General features: G+C 44.7%; 2 protein-coding genes across 2 annotated transcripts; one reads left to right on the forward strand and one right to left on the reverse strand.

Moving 5' to 3' along the window:
• Positions 1-135: 135 nt before the first annotated feature.
• eif3g (eukaryotic translation initiation factor 3, subunit G) lies at positions 136-4,156 on the forward strand (the record flags this gene model as incomplete). Its single annotated transcript, XM_041879689.2, is given in 10 exon segments — positions 136-198; positions 285-331; positions 716-804; positions 948-1,007; positions 2,388-2,492; positions 2,703-2,895; positions 3,013-3,132; positions 3,402-3,538; positions 3,750-3,856; positions 4,063-4,156. Coding segments are annotated over 10 exon segments (897 nt in total). The 3' UTR covers positions 4,079-4,156.
• Positions 4,157-5,274: 1,118 nt separating this feature from the next.
• On the reverse strand, positions 5,275-18,661 carry dnmt1 (DNA (cytosine-5-)-methyltransferase 1). The gene is given in 36 exon segments (XM_041879692.2): positions 5,275-5,386; positions 5,537-5,648; positions 5,733-5,849; positions 6,040-6,203; positions 6,524-6,719; positions 7,146-7,323; positions 7,424-7,590; positions 7,754-7,895; positions 8,065-8,347; positions 8,519-8,650; positions 8,764-8,854; positions 8,991-9,183; positions 9,391-9,615; positions 10,229-10,408; positions 10,927-11,063; positions 11,231-11,432; positions 11,899-12,014; positions 12,170-12,326; positions 12,853-12,950; positions 13,159-13,244; positions 13,247-13,341; positions 13,989-14,176; positions 14,402-14,553; positions 14,681-14,773; positions 14,926-15,044; positions 15,148-15,257; positions 15,464-15,547; positions 15,636-15,690; positions 15,786-15,826; positions 15,922-15,982; positions 15,984-16,001; positions 16,115-16,190; positions 16,451-16,700; positions 16,856-16,963; positions 17,617-17,659; positions 18,454-18,661. Coding segments are annotated over 36 exon segments (4,572 nt in total). The 5' UTR covers positions 18,501-18,661; the 3' UTR covers positions 5,275-5,330.
• Between the last annotated feature and the right edge of the window lie 339 nt (positions 18,662-19,000).

Here is a 19,000-nt window from a genome sequence, read left to right on the forward strand (position 1 = left end):
TGGATGCCAACCGCCGGTAAACCTCATCGAAGAAGATCTTGTGCCTATCGTTTCAGTCGCATTAAGTAGCCTCCGTACCCGTTGGTGGCGCTCTAGCTAACCTATTTGGTCAGCTTTTCAGTTGTGTCGTTCGTTAATCTTTCCTTGTTCTCTGGCTGCTGCGCACACTGACAGAATGCCGTCGATTGAATACGACGAGTGAGTTCTTCAATACAAATATGATGATTATCGTATATATCATGTGTTTGAATTCTCAAATACTGTGTGTTAATCCTTCTTTCTAGTTCCAAGCCTAGTTGGGCCGATCAGGTTGAAGAGGAGGGAGACGAAGGTAAGAAGCTGGCTAACTAGCTAACATTAGCTTGCTAGCATTGACATTAACTTGCTAGCTAAACCAGGCGATTTCCACGTGTACTCTTTCTTCATTATAGTCGTTAGTTTCTCTGTTATACCTCGTAGTCAGTAAGACAATATTTGTGATTTGACAGGGAGAAGACAACCCCCCCCCATGTAACTTTAGTTGGCTTGCTAGCTAGTAAGTAACCTTGGTGGTAGCTAACTAGTCTGTCAGGAAAATAATGTATACTGTTAATCGTCATGATGTAATTGGCCTGCCTTATTTGATTGCAGGCAGCTAACAATCTATTAACAGACAGTATCGATATTATTGTTAACTATCAGGACTTAATTTGTGTGTTGTCATCCCCACCACTAGGTACCCTACCCCCTCCAAAAGAAACCGTCAAAGGAAATATTAAAACCATCACGGAATACAAGATCGATGAGGATGGAAAGAAGGTCAAGGTGATTTTTCTTTTATGCTCATCCAAATAGGAGAGCTGGATTCTTGATTCCTTCCCACAAAGTCTACTGCACATGATGTCTGTAAATCGTGAATCAGATGTAACTAACTAAGAAATGAAAAACATTTGTAATTTGTGTTATAGATTATTCGCACCTTCAAGATTGAGACTAGGAAGGCCTCCAAAGCTGTTGCCAGGAGAAAGGTCAGTGTTTTCTTTGGGAACTTAGCACAATCTTAACCTTTGTTGCACAACACCTCAGTATTGAGTTTGACCGGATTGTACATTAACCCTTTACACTCCTACCTGTATATGGGTGGAAAATTGCAGATTTGGACACTGATAAGCGCCTAAATTAGAAGGCAGTGGCTGTACAGTAACATGCTATGCACGACGTCAGAGCTCAGGGTCTCCTCTTCACAGCTTTGTATGGGTTTTGACTGACAGCTGTTCTGAAGTTGAGCACAGCGTGTGACAAGAAGTTGCTCCCATCTGTCCCGCTAATTGGGTAACTTTAGAATTGTTTTGTCTGAGTGAGGGAAATGCTATAAATTACGAGGACTCTGTGTTTTGAAAGATGAGACGTTAAGGATAATAGTAAATATCACTGATGTCATACAAGCAAGCCAAACACACCTGAGTCCAAATGGGCACTTCACATTTCCATATCCTAAGACTCGTGTAATATACACTGTCAATGTTTATGATTCCCTTTGTTTGATGTACAGTTACAAGATGACATGGCGTTAAACCCCCCCATCCTGAACAGAATGAGCCTACGGTTGATGTATTGTGAAGAAAATGTGGCGCTGAACACACATATGAATGCACTCATGACACCAAAATTACAATCTGCTTCTCTGAATTGCCTTGTGAAAGCCTAACATTAAGATCATATTTAATAATTTAGCTAGTCATGTTGGCAATAGAACAAGCTTTCAAATTATGCCCACCTGACATTTTGATTTATAATGGACTGTTTTTGTATTGCATAAACAACAGTAATTGGGTAAAGGCGGGGATGCAGGGCTGTGTTCCAAACAAAATAACTGCAAGTGTGCTTCCTCTAGTTCCTCAACAGCACAGCTAGGAGAGCTCAAAAAAGCACCTTATAGTTGAAGAATGTTCTTTGAGTCATGAAAGTGCATTGAAATTGCTTAGGAATGTTCACACTTTGGAGAGGTGTGTGGCCACTTGGAAACACCAGTTAGACCTCTCACTCGAACCCCAGTAATTATTTGTTCTTTGTTGCACATACCCAAAATGTATCCATAGTATTTTCAGATTTCATTATCAACAAATGCGGCAAAAAGTACAGTAAATTTTAAATGCACATAACAACAACAGTGTAATGTTTGGATTCAGTCGTGTCAGGTGAACGGTTGTGTCCTCACCTTTAGTCTAATAATTTACCCATAATCTCCAAACTGTTCCCTTTTTGAATTGCTACCATGGTTATTCATATGCTTATTCACTTTTAAATTTAGCCCTATCCATATAGGCCAATTCCCACGAGTGTAAAGGGTTAAAATGTGAAGGTATTTTGATTTGACTTATCATTGCTTTTCTATCCCCGCCAATCAGAACTGGAAGAAGTTTGGCAACTCAGAGTATGACCCACCAGGTCCCAATGTTGCTGACACCACAGTCAGTGATGATGTCTTTATGGTGTTCATCTCTAGCAAAGAGGTGAGGAGCCACTGAGATGCTGATCTAGAATTGTTCTTTGAGCCATCAGAGATCGTCTGGGAAGTAACTGCCTTCATATCTTCAGTCACAACAATCCACCAGTTAATTTGTTTTTGTATGATGTAGTTATATGATCCTAGTTCATTGTCACCTTTAGTTCTGGTAGGAATCAGTGTTGATGACATGTAATAATCTGAATCCTTCTCTCAGGACCTGAATGCCCAAGATGTGGAAGAGGACCCCATGAACAAGCTGAAGGGACAGAAGATAGTGTCCTGTCGAATCTGTAAAGGAGACCATTGGACCACCCGCTGCCCCTACAAGGACACTCTGGGCCCCATGCAGAAGGAGCTGGCCGAGCAGCTGGGCCTGTCCACTGGAGACCCGACGAAGACTGCAGGAGGTATTGTCATATTTGCCCATAGCTTAGAAGTGGCTGTACATTTACACAGTCATATTTGTGGTTCATGATTTTGTTAAATGGACATCACTAATGGATATTTTTTAGACTTTGTTTCAGACGAGCCTGAGCCTGCCGCACCAGCTGCAGGGAGCAAGACTGGGAAGTATGTGCCCCCCAGCCTGAGGGACGGCAGCACACGTAGAGGAGAGTCCATGCAACCCAATCGCCGTGGTGCATGTACGTATGATTTGACTCTTCCACTCTGTTTCCTAGAATAAGGAGCATACTAGTCTAGAGTTACCAGAACTCAACACTGTAGTCTCGTTTGAGAAGTATCTTGATGTCTGGACAACACTCATGGTCCCGGTTCAGCATGGAGCAGTCCAATCTTGATTTCATTGGGAAATTCCAACAAAGCCAGGCATTTTGGTAAGATGCCTAAATGGCTGGGGATAACACAAACCCAGACCTAAACTGTAACAAACAGTGTGTTTATCCCTCCACAGCTGATGACAACGCCACCATCCGTGTGACCAACCTGTCTGAGGACACCCGCGAGACGGATCTGCAGGAGCTCTTCAGGCCGTTCGGCTCCATCTCCAGGATCTACCTGGCCAAGGACAAAAACACAGGCCAGTCCAAGGTGAGAGCAGCAGTAGTAGAAGTTCAAATGGTTACTAGTTTAGAAGTAGTGTATGCATATCCATTAACTTGCTCGTGCAGGGTTAAACTAAATAAGTGATTGAAAATTGCAGGAGCATTTACCGGTCTTCCTTTCAGAAGTTCAACTGGTTGTTGTGTGTTTGGTTTGTTTGCATTCTAACGGCCTCTCTTTGTTTGACTCGGTCCTTCAGGGCTTTGCCTTTATCAGTTTCCACCGCAGGGAGGACGCAGCCAGAGCCATCGCAGGAGTGTCAGGATTTGGATACGATCATCTTATCCTCAATGTGGAATGGGCCAAGTGAGTATTTTTGGAGACTTGTGATGAGTTTGTAGATTCATGTTTGTAGAGTGGTGGGTGTAGTAGATGGAGCACCCATCAGGAACTATAATAGATTCCATATGCATTGAAATCAGTGGACTGTTTAGAATCTAGACTAGATGCTTCACCACTAAATTGCAGATATTCTATTGGATCCATTTAATTCAACCATCTTTCTCCCCCAGACCATCAAACAACTGAGATGAAGATATTTCAGGAGGTTATTCTTCATGTAGAATGTGGCTGTCTAAATAAAGCAGTGATGAAAAACACTTGTCATTCACTGTATCAGACTGTGTCACTTGTTTGTAGGTAAATCCTGGTATGTTGTCATTCAGACGCTGTAAGCTTCTACAGAATACAAACCCTTTCATTGAATACTAACTTGGAATGACTCATTGTTCATAAGATGAGTGAATTCAATGGGTGGGGGGGTGAAAGCAGAACAGATGAGCTGAGGGTTATGGCAGATAAGGCTACATAGGTAGCACTGCAAATATGAGCATATCCACTTCAACACCCCTCCCAACTACTAGTGAAATTAGTCTATCCTTGAGCTCAGACATCTTCAACATCACCTAACGGAAACTACCTCCAACAGCATTTGGCAGCTAAATGCAGGACATTTAAACTGGTTTTTGAACATGAGCTGTACTTAAGCAGCTTGTTAGCCATTAGCGTTCCGAGGTCAAAGCACATGAATGGACAAGTAGTTTCTCCCAATAGTCGAGTTTCCACTTGCTGACAGATGAGGCAGGGGATGTAGAGTAGGCAGTGAGCAACAGGAGATCCAGTAGGCAAATTAAGATACTTAAGCCTGGCATGGGTGGTAAATGGGGCGCAATATAAAACATGTTTGACCCTTCTACATGGGACCCTCACTTTAGATGTTTCAACCCATTGTGAATAGAATGTTAATTTGATAATTGTGATAGTCAATGCTTATCGTTCACATCTCTTGGGCTCACATCCTCATTGCAGACACTGTAGTTAACTTAGAGAATGCAAACTGCTTACGTCCTATCATGTACTGGTATTCACTCGTGGTACGAATATCTATGACAAATTCAATCAAGTGTCGTGACAGTATTATATTACATGCCATTCTGGGTATGCACTGATGTTTTTGCTGCAGTTTTAAAAATCAGACAAATTGATGTAATAAACTAAGGCCAAGATGATTCTGGTAAGAAAACTGCCATTTAGAGCTTTATTTGAAATATGACATAAAAACGACATAGTTTATTTCCACTTTCCAAGCGGATATTTGCAAATACAGTTAAAATCACATTTAGAAAATCATAAACATGGAATGGTACTGCACAGACTGTCCAGAGAGGCCACGTGGTCAGTGGACATTTTTAAAAACAACAGGAGCTCCTGAGGCTTGGTGGGCTTCAGGAAGGGAATTTGATGATTCTCAGTGGAAAGGGGATTGGAATAAGGCAGGGCACTAGTCTGACAACTCCATCTTCTCCTGCTTGAGATTCTCTTCCTGCTTCCCGTTCTCTGAGGGAAGAAAATTACATTCACAATATGGATGCTGATGACACGCTTCCTAGCCACATTAAAGCCACAATCAGTAATTCATTGAACTGCCCAATGAGCAGCATTAAATACTGCAGAATGCCCCTTCAACAAGATGCCCACAGGCCTAACCTTTCTCATTCTCTTTTGGATTGTCATTCTCCTCCTTGATCCGCTCTAGGACACACTTCCTGATCTCTAGTCCAATGGCTCTGGAGAGTGGTGGAGGAACAGCGTTGCCAACCTGAGAGGGGAATAAGAAAAAAAAGTATGTCACCCCAAGGCATTTTCTGGGAGGGGATTGGAGAACAGAAACCAAGTCCAGTACCTGTCTGTGTTTGTCCAAAACGTTCCCAAAGAAGCGGTAGGTATCAGGGAAGCCCTGAGAGCGCGCACACTCCCTCACACTGACCACTCGGTGCTGCTCTGGATGCAGGACACGACCCTGAAACATGACAAGAGGACATTTAGTATCCAAAGCATCCAACATCACAGGAGAGGGGCCACAATACATTTCTGTAGATACAGCAAACTACAACAACTGTACATGATATAACATGGCTGTGTCCTGAGGTGAAATGGTCCTAGCCATTCAACAACAATTCTGATAGAGCTGGTACAGTATTAGGTCTTACCTGCTTGCCCATGGGCTCAGGGTTGGTAACTGTGGTGCTGAAGAAGCCGTCCCACTCCAGTCTGCCGTAGAGGCCGGCCCAGTGGTTGTGGCGGTTCCCCGTGTGGGGCAAACACCAGGGGATCAGAGTGTTGAACTGCCTGTCGGCAGGGTCACAGGGCACCCCTAGAGGACAGGATGTTAAAATCAGAACAGGTCTACAGACCACCTTGGATTTGCCATCCAAATTACATTGGCCATCTGACCTGGAAAAATCTGTTCATTTTTATAGCACTTTAAGACTATTTATTTTGCCATCTGTCAGAGTTATGAACACTCCAAGCACCCACTGTTTAAGCCAAGAGGCTAAACTGATTAGGTTGCTAGGTGTTGAAGATTGCTATCGTATTTAAACAAGAGGGTCTATAAAAATAAAGGATTAGCGCACTTCAAAAAATGAAAACCATTAACATTTGTATGGCCTAAATATCCATAAAGGTGAGTACCTCCTGAGCAAGTACAAACGCCTCTCAGCGCTCCAGAGCTGCTGCGGCCATTCTTCTTGTCTGGGTGGGTGTAGCGGAGCTTCTTGGATGTGGTCCCGTCTCTCAGTCGGACCTCGATGTTGGGCAGGTCCCTCCAGTCAGAGCCAGGCGCCAGGGGGATGTGCCTCATACGGGCCGCTACAAGGGCACTCAAGTCCTGGGAACCAAAGAGGGACTTAGCTTTCCCTGAAACAAACTATTGTCCACACCACCTAATGGTGCACCCACCCTCATGACAGTTCTGGGCATTGCATAATTCCATTGAGAAGCAACCATTTTTACTCCTAGTTTTAAATTCAGAGATATTCCCGTTTTGATATGCCCATGTAGACAGTCACCATGTGCCATTAATTTAACCAATGTCACAAGCATTAGAGGCAAAACAAATCTGTTGCCCAAGTGTGGTGCTCTCTGCTTCTGTAAAAACCAACCAGCTCTTCACTAAGCTGCGATGCTGAGCACAGAGGTCTAATAGCTGAATAAAGTATCCAAGAGACTCCAAAGACAGAGCCACACCTATGGATGTTCTAACAAGTTACTGCTAAGCCACCAGATGACTAACTGTAAGAGGCAGCAGCTGTACCTTGCAGATGTGGTCTTTGAGGATGGGCTGGTACTGTGTGCCTCTAATCTGCCTCTGGAACCAGGACTGGGGCTCTCCGTTGTAGGAGATCTCCAGAGCAGACGCTCCGTTGCGGATCTCTGGCAGGTCAGACATGGCGTCCCTGACTGTGATGGTCCTGTACACACCGCCATTACCTCTGAAACGGGAAGGAACAGTCAGAACCTCGACAAACCACATACTTCAACCCTTACGCTATACAACCACACATGCTTTTACATAGACTGGTGGCTGGTTACCGTGTGACGTTGCTGAAATACTTCTTGTCGTCCACCACCACGTTGAGAGAGCATGCGCGGGGAGCGAACACATGCAGGGGCTCTGGGTAGCGAGGCAGCTTCTCCCCAGGGGCGGCCGCCAGGATGATGGCCCTGCGCCGCGTTTGAGCCACGCCGTACTGCCCAGCCTGGGAGGAGAGGGGACATCAGAGGTCAGGCATATGCCATGAATGACTTCCACAATAACATACAGCCTATAGTACCATATCTAAAAACATTGCGTAATACTGCAGACTATTGGATTCGTCAATCTGAAAGAAACATGCCAGCTTAAGTTTACTAATAACTCACCTGAAGGACTCCAAAGGTGCACTGATAGCCCATGCGGACAAGACAGCGAAGAGTCAGTTTCAGGACCATGGAGCTTTTGAAGGAGACAAAGTTCCTCACGTTCTCAAGCAGGAAGAACTTGGGTCTGTAGTAGTCGCAGTAACTAAAAGAGGGAGGACAATATACGTTAGTAGGGGGCTAAAGTAAATCATTACACACCAATCACTTAGACTGGAGCTTCTGTACTTGGACACATCAATAATACACACAGAAGAATGCCAGTCATTGCATACATATGTTTGTATGGAAATGTGCAAATCTGTTTTACTGACCTGAGATAAGAGACCACCAGAGAGTTTTTGAATTTGGAGTAGGTTCTGGAGTTGAAGCGGTTCATGCCGCTGAAGCCTTGACAAGGAGGGCCTCCACACAGCATCTCCACGTCTCCTTTCTGGGGCAGCCGCTGGCCCAGGGAGTTGGTCTTCTCTCCAGACATCACCAGCTTGAGCAGCACGTTGCAGTCTTCTGTAAACACTGTGGTGCCTGGGTTGTTCAGCCTGAAGGCCTGGGCTGCTGGGTCCCACATCTCGATGGCCCACAGAGTCTCAGCGATACCTGACAGGTAGGAGCATCAACACAAATTGCAATCACTATGTTTGTTCCTGACGAACTCTTAACTTTATTCTTGTAATAAAATCTACCTGTATATTAGAAACGTTCCCTTGTGGTCACCCACAACTAACTAGACATTTCCTGAGCTGTTGAAGTGAGGAAAGAACTACTAACCAGCTTGGTGGAAGCCTTCAGAGAGCCCGCCGCAGCCAGAGAACACGTCCAGGGTACGCAGCTTGGGCACCTTGGGGTCCTGAGGCTCCTGGTCTGGAGTCTGAGCAGCAGAGGACTTCCCTTTGCCTTTACCTGGAGGGCAGGGGAGTTTGGATCCACAGTTACAACAGTAGTTGGAGAAGCCTCTTTTAAAATGAGAGAACTGTGTGACTGGCAATAAGGACCACAGAGGAGAGAGTAGTTACCTTTGCCCTTTCCTTTCCCCTTGCCCTTGTTCACAGCAGAGCGTGCGTGGTTGGGTGGGTCCTCAAAGCTCTTGGACTTGGCATTATAAGCCTTTGGGTGAGAAAGAAACCGAGATTACCATCTTGAGCAAACTTCCTCGAACGAGCATCATCTCAGATACTTAGCGTGCGAGATTTATATGGGAAGTTAAAGTTGTTAAATTGCTTCTCATCTAGTCCAGCCTCACCTCGAGGAAGTAGAATCGGTCAGGTCCGCCTGAGGAGAAGTCCTGAACGGTCTCATTCAGGTCCTCTCCGTACTCCACACGACAGCGGCCCAACACCTCCGACATGTTGACCGTCACTTCCTCGTCACTCCAGTACAGCTGGTTGATGTCTGTGTGGTAACCGGCCTTCGCCCCCTTGTGAGTGTTCTCAGGCCTGACAGAGGGTGAACATTAAGCGTACAGTAAAACTACAGAAGACAAAAAGAACAGACATGCACATATTGGCACCAGATCACTTCCCCTACAGTGAAGATGCATTGTAACCTGAAATTCTGTAGAAAGTTACTAAATTACTGAAATTGGCATGATCCAAGGGGTCCTTCTTTGCAGTTCTACCATGACATTTGACTTGGGTGCTCACCTGTAGAACTTGTACAAGCGCAGTTTGACTTCAGACAAGTCAGCCTTCCCGTTGCTGCGTCTGTGGCAGAAGATCTCCTTGATGCGTCCCACTCTGAAGGGCTCAGGGGCGTCCAGGTTGGAGCCCTTGATGTAGTCTGAATGCTTCCTGTAGTACTCTGGGTACAACTCCTCATCCACGTCCTCCTTCCTGTGAGAACGCTTCACTGGACTGGCTGCCTTCACACTGAGCACACAAGAAAATAATGTTATGGTAGGGGGAGATATTTAAAATTGTTCAAAGCGGATGTCGAATTTGCCAACACTATGATTTGCCTAGTTGTCCCCCAATGGAGACCCTGCCTATGTAATGCAGTGGTATTGAAACTTTCAGCGGGAACCCCTCCAAATTACCTTAAAAATCGATACATTTACATAAACAAATGACCTTCAATTCATTAGATTATATCCCTTATCAGATCATCTTTCCCAATTGTCCCATACAATAACCTGTACTCTTAATTTGTTCCATATTATATTTTTGGTATTTATTTTTATGCGGCAAGCCCACTGCAATTCACCCACGACCGACTTTAAATACCACTGATGTAAAGAATCAACGAGGGGCTTTGCGTTCTATGGAAAATAATGAACGTGGAAGGTGTTCCACAATGTGTTAGCATAGCCGAGCTAAGCTTCCACGGAGTTGCATTATTTTCCTGAGTTGATTATCCCTTTTATACCAAGGCTATCATTGAACACATTTGCCACTAGAAATGTGTTCAACATCCACTGAAGTAGATAGCTAGTAAACTTGCTAGCTAACTACAGTAGTTGCCTTGGTGACCAAACAGATTCACCTGAAGTTGAACGCATCAGGGGGCAGGTAGCAGCTTTCTCCCACCCTGAACTGCTCTCCCTTCAGGCAGGCCAGAGCATATAAGGCCTTGGAGTCGTGGTCCTCGTCCTTTATGGGTTCAAACACTCGAGGAGTCTCCTGCTCTTCCTTCTCCTCAGCCCTACTACAGCTGGCACAGAAGCTGAAATACAGGGAACACGAAGAAATAAAAAAGAAAGGGTTGGAAGAAAAAAGACTTAGAAAAAGAAGACCTCAATTTGTATTTAATTGTTGTGGTATTGGGGGACTGCATTACCACTTTACAAGCCTTTCCAATGGCACTATGCATTGGAATTCAAATAATTTGCAATTTGAGATTAAGGGTATTGTATCATGTTTTTCAAACGAGAAAACCCCCAAAATGTCCCTTTGTAATGGAATGCTTTGTATGGCAAGCAAAGTTCAAGACAACATTTGATGTCCTCATAATATCCGTACATGGTTTTACTGCAAAACCAGTCAATTTGAAACTGTAGAAAATAAACTACAAACTGATCACAAATTAAATCATTGGAGCAGGAGAGCTTATATTGTTTTTTGCCTACAACAATTTCAAAAGGACTTTAAGAACCAAACTGAGAAAATGTTAGCTTTAAGGCATTCCAGTACTTGATTTTCAGAAAGTACTGATAGGGCTGTCAAATGTCAATTATGACTCACTTGTACTTGCAGTCCTCTTGGGGTGTGAAGGTAGGCGGGGTCTCAAAGCGGGCACAGTCTCCTTCATACCACAGCTGGTAGAAGAAATTCTTCCCATTGTCATCGTCAATCACCTTGATGTCCTCCACCATACCACCCTGAAAACACAGTGGTACGAAATATATCAGTGACGAGGTGCATTGAGTAGTAGCTGTATAGACATTTGGCAGGACAATCACTGTAGGAGTTGGAAAGACAGCACAAACAGATCTGGGACCAGGCTAGAGACTCAGCTTAAAGAGTGATAAAGCCAAATCATTCTTACCTCCAAGAACCAGTTGTCTGAGGGGGCCTTGTACATGACGTTGACCTTGCCCTCCACGTAGCTCAGCTGCATGTCTTCACAGTCATCGACAAGGAACAGCTCCAGAGGATCAGAGGACTCCCCCAGCACAGTGTCTGTACCGCGGCAGAACCAGTGGGCGTGGAACCACTTCCCCTGGTTATCCTCCCACAGGGATGTGATCCTGGAGACCCAAGACAAGACCGTCAACACCTGACCCATACAGAAACGGCTAAATCGGGCCTCCCGAGTGGCGCAGTGGTCTAAGGCACTGCATCGAGTCCAGGCTCTGTCGCAGCCGGGAGACCCATGGGGCGGCGCACAATTAGCCCAGCGTCGTCCAGGTTAGGGGAGGGTTTGGCCGGCAGGGGTATTCTTGTCCCATCGCGCACTAGCGACTCCTGTGGCGGGCACAGTGCACGCTGACACGGTCGCCAGGTGTACGGTGTTAAGCGGGCATTGCGTCAAGAAGCAGTGCGGCTTGGCTGTGTTTCGGAGGACACACGGCTCTCGACCGTCGCCTCTCCCAAGTCTGTACGGGAGTTGAAGCGATGGGACAATTGGATACCACAAAATTGGGGAGAAAAGGGGTAAAATAATAATACAAATAAAAGGCTAAGTCAAGATTCTTAAACTGTTATAGAACCTACCTGGCCAGGTAGAGTGGGATTGATGGGTCATCAGAGCTGACAGAAACACAGTCTCCCACCTCCAGCACCTCATTGTCCACACACACCTTCATGTAGTACTGCTTCTTCCCCTCAGTCTGAACACAGGAGGGAGAGGTGAGAACCTTTATCCCCAAGAGCTGTTTGCTTTGCAGCAAGTCAGTGAAATTACATACATATTACAAGTCTGGTGTACTAAGGGATATGTTGATCAGTTTGAGGTTAAGAACTTCCCACAATAAGGAGTACATACTTTGATAGAGTCTCCAACCCAGGTCAGCTTGCCATTGCTCTGCTTCTTGGTCTTGGCCTTGGACACCTTCTTTGAAGGGGCCTTTTGTACAGGCAACAACTCTTCCTCCTCTATGTTCTCATCATCCTCAGCCTCCTTTACTGCCAGGTTGGGGCATCTGCGCGGGGAGAATGTCATTGATAAGGGAGCAGACCGCATTAACCAACGGCTTCCCAAGTCACCACACCTACAACATAAGAGCCCAATTTAAAATAAAGCACTCTGAAGATGTTCATTAGCTGGCTTGCTTAGCCCCCTATCCCCACCCAAGGCCCAAGTTGACACTGTCAGTTGTTTTTTAAGAGAGTCTGGAGTTAGTTAAAGAGTTTCAGAACTGTTTAGTGTTAGGTGTTTTTCAGAATGAGATCATAGGAAGGAACAGTGTTCTGGAACAAATAATAATATAATAATAATAATAATAATAATAATAATAAGCCATTTAGCAGACGCTTTTATCCAAAGCGACTTACAGTCATGTGTGCATACATTTTTTGTGTATGGGTGGTCCCGGGGATCGAACCCACTACCTTGGCGTTACAAGCGCCGTGCTCTACCAGCTGAGCTACAGAGGACCACATGTAATGAGTTTGTTCAGAAACAGCCATGGCAGGTGGAAGAGAGGCACTAAAGATCAGCTAACTTACCTCCTCTTCTGGCAAGCCTGCTTGCTGCGACCGCTACCCCCGAACTTGATCATGTCCTTGCAGGCTGAACACTTGCCACAGTCTGGAACAAGGCAAACCTGGAGACAGAAGAATGAGTGTTTTAGACTAGGGCATTTCTAGAGCACTACATGCTTCAATTATGAACAGAAGACTTTTCCAATTAGTTGCATAAAGGTTTAGCTAGTTTGCTTGGCAGAATGTTTGCGCTTACTCAAAAGGGCAATTAAATAAGGCTCCCTCCAAGCCTTGGCTCAACTGTATTCAGATTGGCACTTAGTAACGCACCTCACAGACACCACAGCGCTGGCGTTTGATTCCTCCATCCTTTTCATTCTGATCAATCTGGTCAGAGAAGAAAGTGTCAAAGATTTGTACACCAGCTTGGTGGTAGTCGCTCTAGTGGGCCCTCCTTTGCTGTCCTTCTCAATCTTGGTGGGATGGCGGATGGCCTGTCTTCTAGCAGCTCTCCTATGAAGGGAAAGAAGCAGGTGGTTGGGTGTTTAGTGCTAATGCATTTGATTATTATAATAAATACTGTTAGTAATGCGGTGTTCAAGCTCTTGACAACCAAAGCAGCAGTGCTTTTAGAAGCCATGCAGTAGATATATTTTTTATGACAAACACTAACACCAAATTGGGATGAGCTTTAAGGTTCACCAAATTGATCCATGACAAAATTTTTGCAATGCACACCAAACAAACAAGCCAAGGATATATTCAGACCGAAGGGCTGTAGAATACCTACCAGTACAACAGCATGCTGCATTAGGGAATGTCAAGAGGAGTGTTAAACACCGGGGATCAGAGGGAAACGAGCAGCAGTGAGACAAACATTGCCCCTTACTGTCCCACAACACAAATCAGCATGGGAACATACACAGCTCTGGTGGCTGGACCTTTAGCTTTATGGTTTGAACATAAAATAACCACAGCCAATTAAGACTGAATCGCACCTTCAATCCAGCTATTGACTGACACTCTGCAATTGTAACTTAATGCTGAGAGAGTTGACTCTGACAAGCAGACAGCACTACAGGGGAAGGAAAGGGGGGGGTTGCGCTCATAACAGCCAGTCTAGTGTTGCAACATCAGACAGTACCAGGTCCTATCACTACCTCTTTCCCAGGGTGACCCCAGCCAGCTTAATCAGGTCCCTCATGCAGGGGGTGACGATGATGGGCTGCTCGTCAGAGTCCCCGGCCTCGTCGTAGCTCTCCACCTGCTCCACCACAAACTGGGCGTGGCGCAGCAGCGTGTCCTCTGTGAAGCGGTTGAAGTTCAGCCCAGCAGGAGGCACTGTGGTCTGAGGGGCAAAAAGGAGAGGTGGTCAGTCAAGTCAGTGCTGCAACTGATGTTGCCATGTGGTGCGTGAAGATTTGGCCATGTTCATTAGGTACCAAACAGAAAAAGAACTACCTGCACTTATTCAATAAGAAACTTTAATTGTTGCATAACTTTGAAACATTTTGCACTAATGAACACAACCCTGGTCAAGAGTCTACACCAAATGTTCTTGTTAGTGTTTCACCTCGATCTTGTTGAGGAGGTCCTCATAGCTGACGTCAGGGTTCTTCTGCAGGAACTCCACCACCATCTTGCTCATGTAGATCTTCTCCTGCATCACAGCAAAGATGGGGGCATACTCCTCCCTGGGATCCATCAGGATGTAGTCAGCAAAGGCTGGAGATGGGGAAGAGGTCATGGGCTAGAGGTCAGAGTCATTATATACACCATGAGTATAGGCATTAGGCTAATGTTTTAAAGTTCAATCCACTTAAACCTAAAAGGAAGATCTTGATGAGATTACCTGTAGTGAATCCAATTAAGGCCTTCTCCCCTCCATCAAAACCAGTGATCCACCAGGCGTTGATGGGACCAAGCTTTTTGGCAGGAACCCCACCTAGAAGAACAGCAGTACAGTAGTTAGGCATAGGTACACCACTCAAGTATATCTCACAAAATGGTTTAGTAAAGAAAGTTGCTTTACAATGGTTGGATGAATACATGTGAAGTATATAAACAGTGTTACTGTGAAAAAGGTCAGGGCCATACCATCCATGCAGGGGTTGTCATCATAGATGGGCTTGACTGCACAGCTGAAGTACAGCTCAACGTTCTTCTCAATGAGACCAGAGTCAAATGGACACAGGTGGCCACGCTTGTCATAAACACTGCAACAAAAAAAACACTTCACTTTCACCAAGGTGACAGCAAAGAACATGCACTAAAAGGCTGATGCTGTATACAATTTTGAAGGGACAGCAGGACACTCACCAGAAGTTGGTAATCTTGTGCTGGGGTAGTTCTTCGTAGTTCTCAAAGCCGTCTTCATTAGAGTCAAACAGAGAGAGGCGCTCGTCTGTTAACATTTCTGGCTCATCCAGCTGTAAGTATACAACATAAGTAAGAAGACTCACATTGACTGGTAGAAACATCAATGAAACAATAACCAAACTAGAATAGATCCATATTGTTTTAATCTATAAAATCCTATTTTGTGCAAATCATTCAGCAAATATCCAGTTGGCCCTAATGACACGTTAAAATGTCACCTTACACACTTTTAGTATTACACCCTCGAGTTTCTCACCGCATTATCAGGATCTCCCTGAAATAACTTGAGGTCCGAGTCATCTAGATACTGCCTGCAGTCTGGACATTTAGGGGGTGGAGTCTGAAACAGGAGACGAGCATCAGTGATACTGACATGGCAACTCGGCACCGAAATTATATAACAGCTTGAGTGCAGGAATGGGCCTCACCTTAGCTGCAGCCACTGGTTTCATTTTCTCACTAGTGGCGTCCTCTGCAACTGACCTGAGAGGAGAATAGAGGATGGAGACAGTCAATGCAAATTGGAGGAAGGGTGTGGCCAATTGAAGGGAGGGGGTTAAAAAGGTGAAAGGTCTTACTTATTGTCTGGCTCCACTTTAAAACGCTTCTCTTCCCGTGTCTACAACAGAAAGGACTGATTAGGAGGTGCATTGATCAATAAAGAGTAAATCACATGACGTCTGAGTGACAGGTGTCACAATAAGATCACCTCACCTCCTCTTCCTCTGTGTCCCGCTCCACTTTCTCTTCTCCATTTGTAGCCTCTCCATTCACCCTCAGACTTGCGCTTCTGACTGCAAACGGAGCAGGGGGAAAGTTTACTTATGAGCAGAATGCATAAGAACTTGAAAGGTTAAGGGAAGCAACATAGATGAATCTAGTGCAGGGGAGTAGAGTTCCTACTCACACTTTGGAGAACATTGATAAGATGGTGGGTTGTTTCCCGGAGGCAGAGTTTCTTGTGACCCTGGAACCAGGAGATTCTGGACAAACGTAAGAAACAATGTTGCATTATTTAAGGATTGGGAATCGATTTCACATGCATCCAAGTGCCTCAACACTTGGTCATTTCCCAAAATGTACAGTCTTCTCTAAAATGTGTGTGGTGTTTTACAAGTTGCTTGGTCAAACAATTAGGAGATGGACATCTGAACAAATCTTTGAGCATGAGACGTCACAGAAAAGGGATACTGTATAGATTAATCCAGGGAGACATTTGATGTTCCCAGCCACTCCTACTCACTCTTAGGCTCAGAGTCTGACTTGCTCTTCCGTCCTCCCTTGCCTTTGGGGGCTGAAGGAGACTTCATGGCATCAGCCTCTTGGGTGTCCATGGTTCCCTCATCATCCTCTTCCTTGTGAGAGTCGCCATTTGCTGCAGAGCCATTTGTTTTGCCATTCTTGCAGTTTTGCTCCACAACATCACCATGTGAGCCATTCTCCACACACAGCTCACGTCCCAATAGGGCCTTCACCTTAGAGAGGTAGCCATCCTGAGGGGAACATGCAGGCCCTGGTCAAAAGAACTGCACTATATAGGAAATAAGGTGCCATTTAGGACAAACCCAAAGACTCTATGGAGTGAGTGATGAGCCAGAGTGAGGAGGCAGTGGATTAGTTAGATTGACAGGATGCAGCCACAACTCACCATTGAGATCTCTGAACTTTTCATCTTGGCTTTAAGGCTGCTGAGCTGGTCCTGGGCATCCGCATGCAGGAAGTCCTGCACCAACGTCAACTTTTCTTTGACACGGTCCTATGAGGAAAAGAAACTGTTTTAAGACATGCTTTGGAAGGTTCTACCCCATCTAAGTTATTGAAAGTGTTTAGCCACGAGCTGTTCACTCGCTTACCGTCAGGAAGACTATCGGAGCATGAGGTCTGATACCAATAGGCGCAGAGTTTCTAGCTACAAGCCATCAGACTGCTGAACATTAACCAGCTCGCTTCACGCACATATGTACTCACACAGATATACACTCATCCACACATGCTTTCATGCTACACTTCTGCTAAATAATGCACAATTTAAACACTTGCCCCCCCCCCTTCCCCAAAACATGTGTAAATATTGGACTATAAATAGTGCATTCTTGTATTATACTTATGCTAAAATGTTTATTCTAGTCTGAGCCATTTACACATTTCTTGCTTGTATTCCATGTTTATTACATTTGCATTGTCGAGAAGGACCCTTCCAGAAGCAATTACGTTAGTGAGTGTATACATTCATAGGTCCCCCGTGGTATCTTGTACATAAGACTAATAAAACTTGACAAAAGGATATTCATGATCGGCTTTCTGGGCATCAGTCAACGACGAAATAACATTGTAGAAAACGTAAATAAGTATTCAGCAACCGTAACAAAAGGAAACCAGATGTCCAACTTAGTAGTTCAGGTCACTCACCTCATCTGAGATCCCATCTTCATCTTTTTCCAACACCTGCAGCCTGTAGACAAAAACAAAAAAGTGTCACCCACTTGCTACAATGACCTAAACAGGTACATAGTCAAATCCAATATGTCAGCATGGCACAACTGGTTGGCAGGTGGCTAACGCTAAATGCTAAAGCTATCTAGCTAATTAACGTAACTGGACAGTTGATTGTGAACCTGACTTGATTGTGAATTCCTAACCTAGCTAACGTTAATGTACCAAGCATTGAATAAGATAAAGCCAGCTAACAAGCATAGCTAGTGTAACGTTATTGCTGTAAACAGACGATGTAGATAGCAACTCAAAACGGCTAGCGACTATTTCGAAGTAGTCGATGATAGCTAGCTAACAATTTCTGAGCGATAACGCGAATGTTATCATTATTTAGCTAACTATGAAATAAAAACATGCATGCATCCAATATTGAAGTGAGAGGCAACAGCTGACATGAGCCATAATGTATTATTTGGCGCCAAATCTATTCCCAGCACAACGCACAGCGCAATGTTGGTACAGCTAACTAGACATGGCATTGGCAAACTGTGTGGAAGATGCTAGCTAGTTATCCAGTTAGCTGAGCGGTTTCAGCGTGGCAAAATAGATGTGCAGTATTGTGCACGAGCCACATATCACCACGCATGTAATGGTGGATCGGTGTGATGTGGTGAGAATAATAATTACCCAATGCCATGCATGTGTGCTTATTGACAGGACAAGGGTAAACTGAATTCAGTGCGCTGCTAGCTAGCCGAACATGACAGCACTGCAACATTACATTTGCGCTAGCTAGCTTTACCGTAACGTTACCTTTTCCTGACATCCACCGGCAGAGCCAAGGAGGTATTGGCTGGCATTTCAAGTGTGAGCGTGATAGCCTAAAATACAAAATTCGATTAGATAAAACCAAGAAAATAAAACCATGAATAGTTAAAACAATGTGCTAAAATCAGGGCTCTCTGAACAACAATGCGTGTGTGGCATCTGTTGTGGGCTGGCTATGTGCAGTTCAGGCGCGCGGGCCGTCTTTTCGCGCGGAAACCCGGGTATTTTGGCCTTTACCATTACGTTGATGTATAGGTGAAAAGCATGGAGAATATGGGATCACGTATCATTAATAAATGTATCGATTAAGGTTTTGAAACAACTTTTACATTGATGGTTAAATTAAATGATACATCCATAGCATTGCTTGTTTGTTTCATACTATTTTTTAATCTCTCTGGAATTTTGTGAATTGTTGACACCCCCCATTGATTTCCCTACTACGAAACTTCGTTCACAACAATGGACATTATTTTTCGAGGGAAATCGAGGAACAATACAAATGCAATCGGATTGCTAGTGATAATGTTGA

This window comes from Coregonus clupeaformis, unplaced genomic scaffold, assembly GCF_020615455.1.
Source record: "Coregonus clupeaformis isolate EN_2021a unplaced genomic scaffold, ASM2061545v1 scaf2293, whole genome shotgun sequence".
Lineage (NCBI taxonomy): Eukaryota > Metazoa > Chordata > Actinopteri > Salmoniformes > Salmonidae > Coregonus > Coregonus clupeaformis.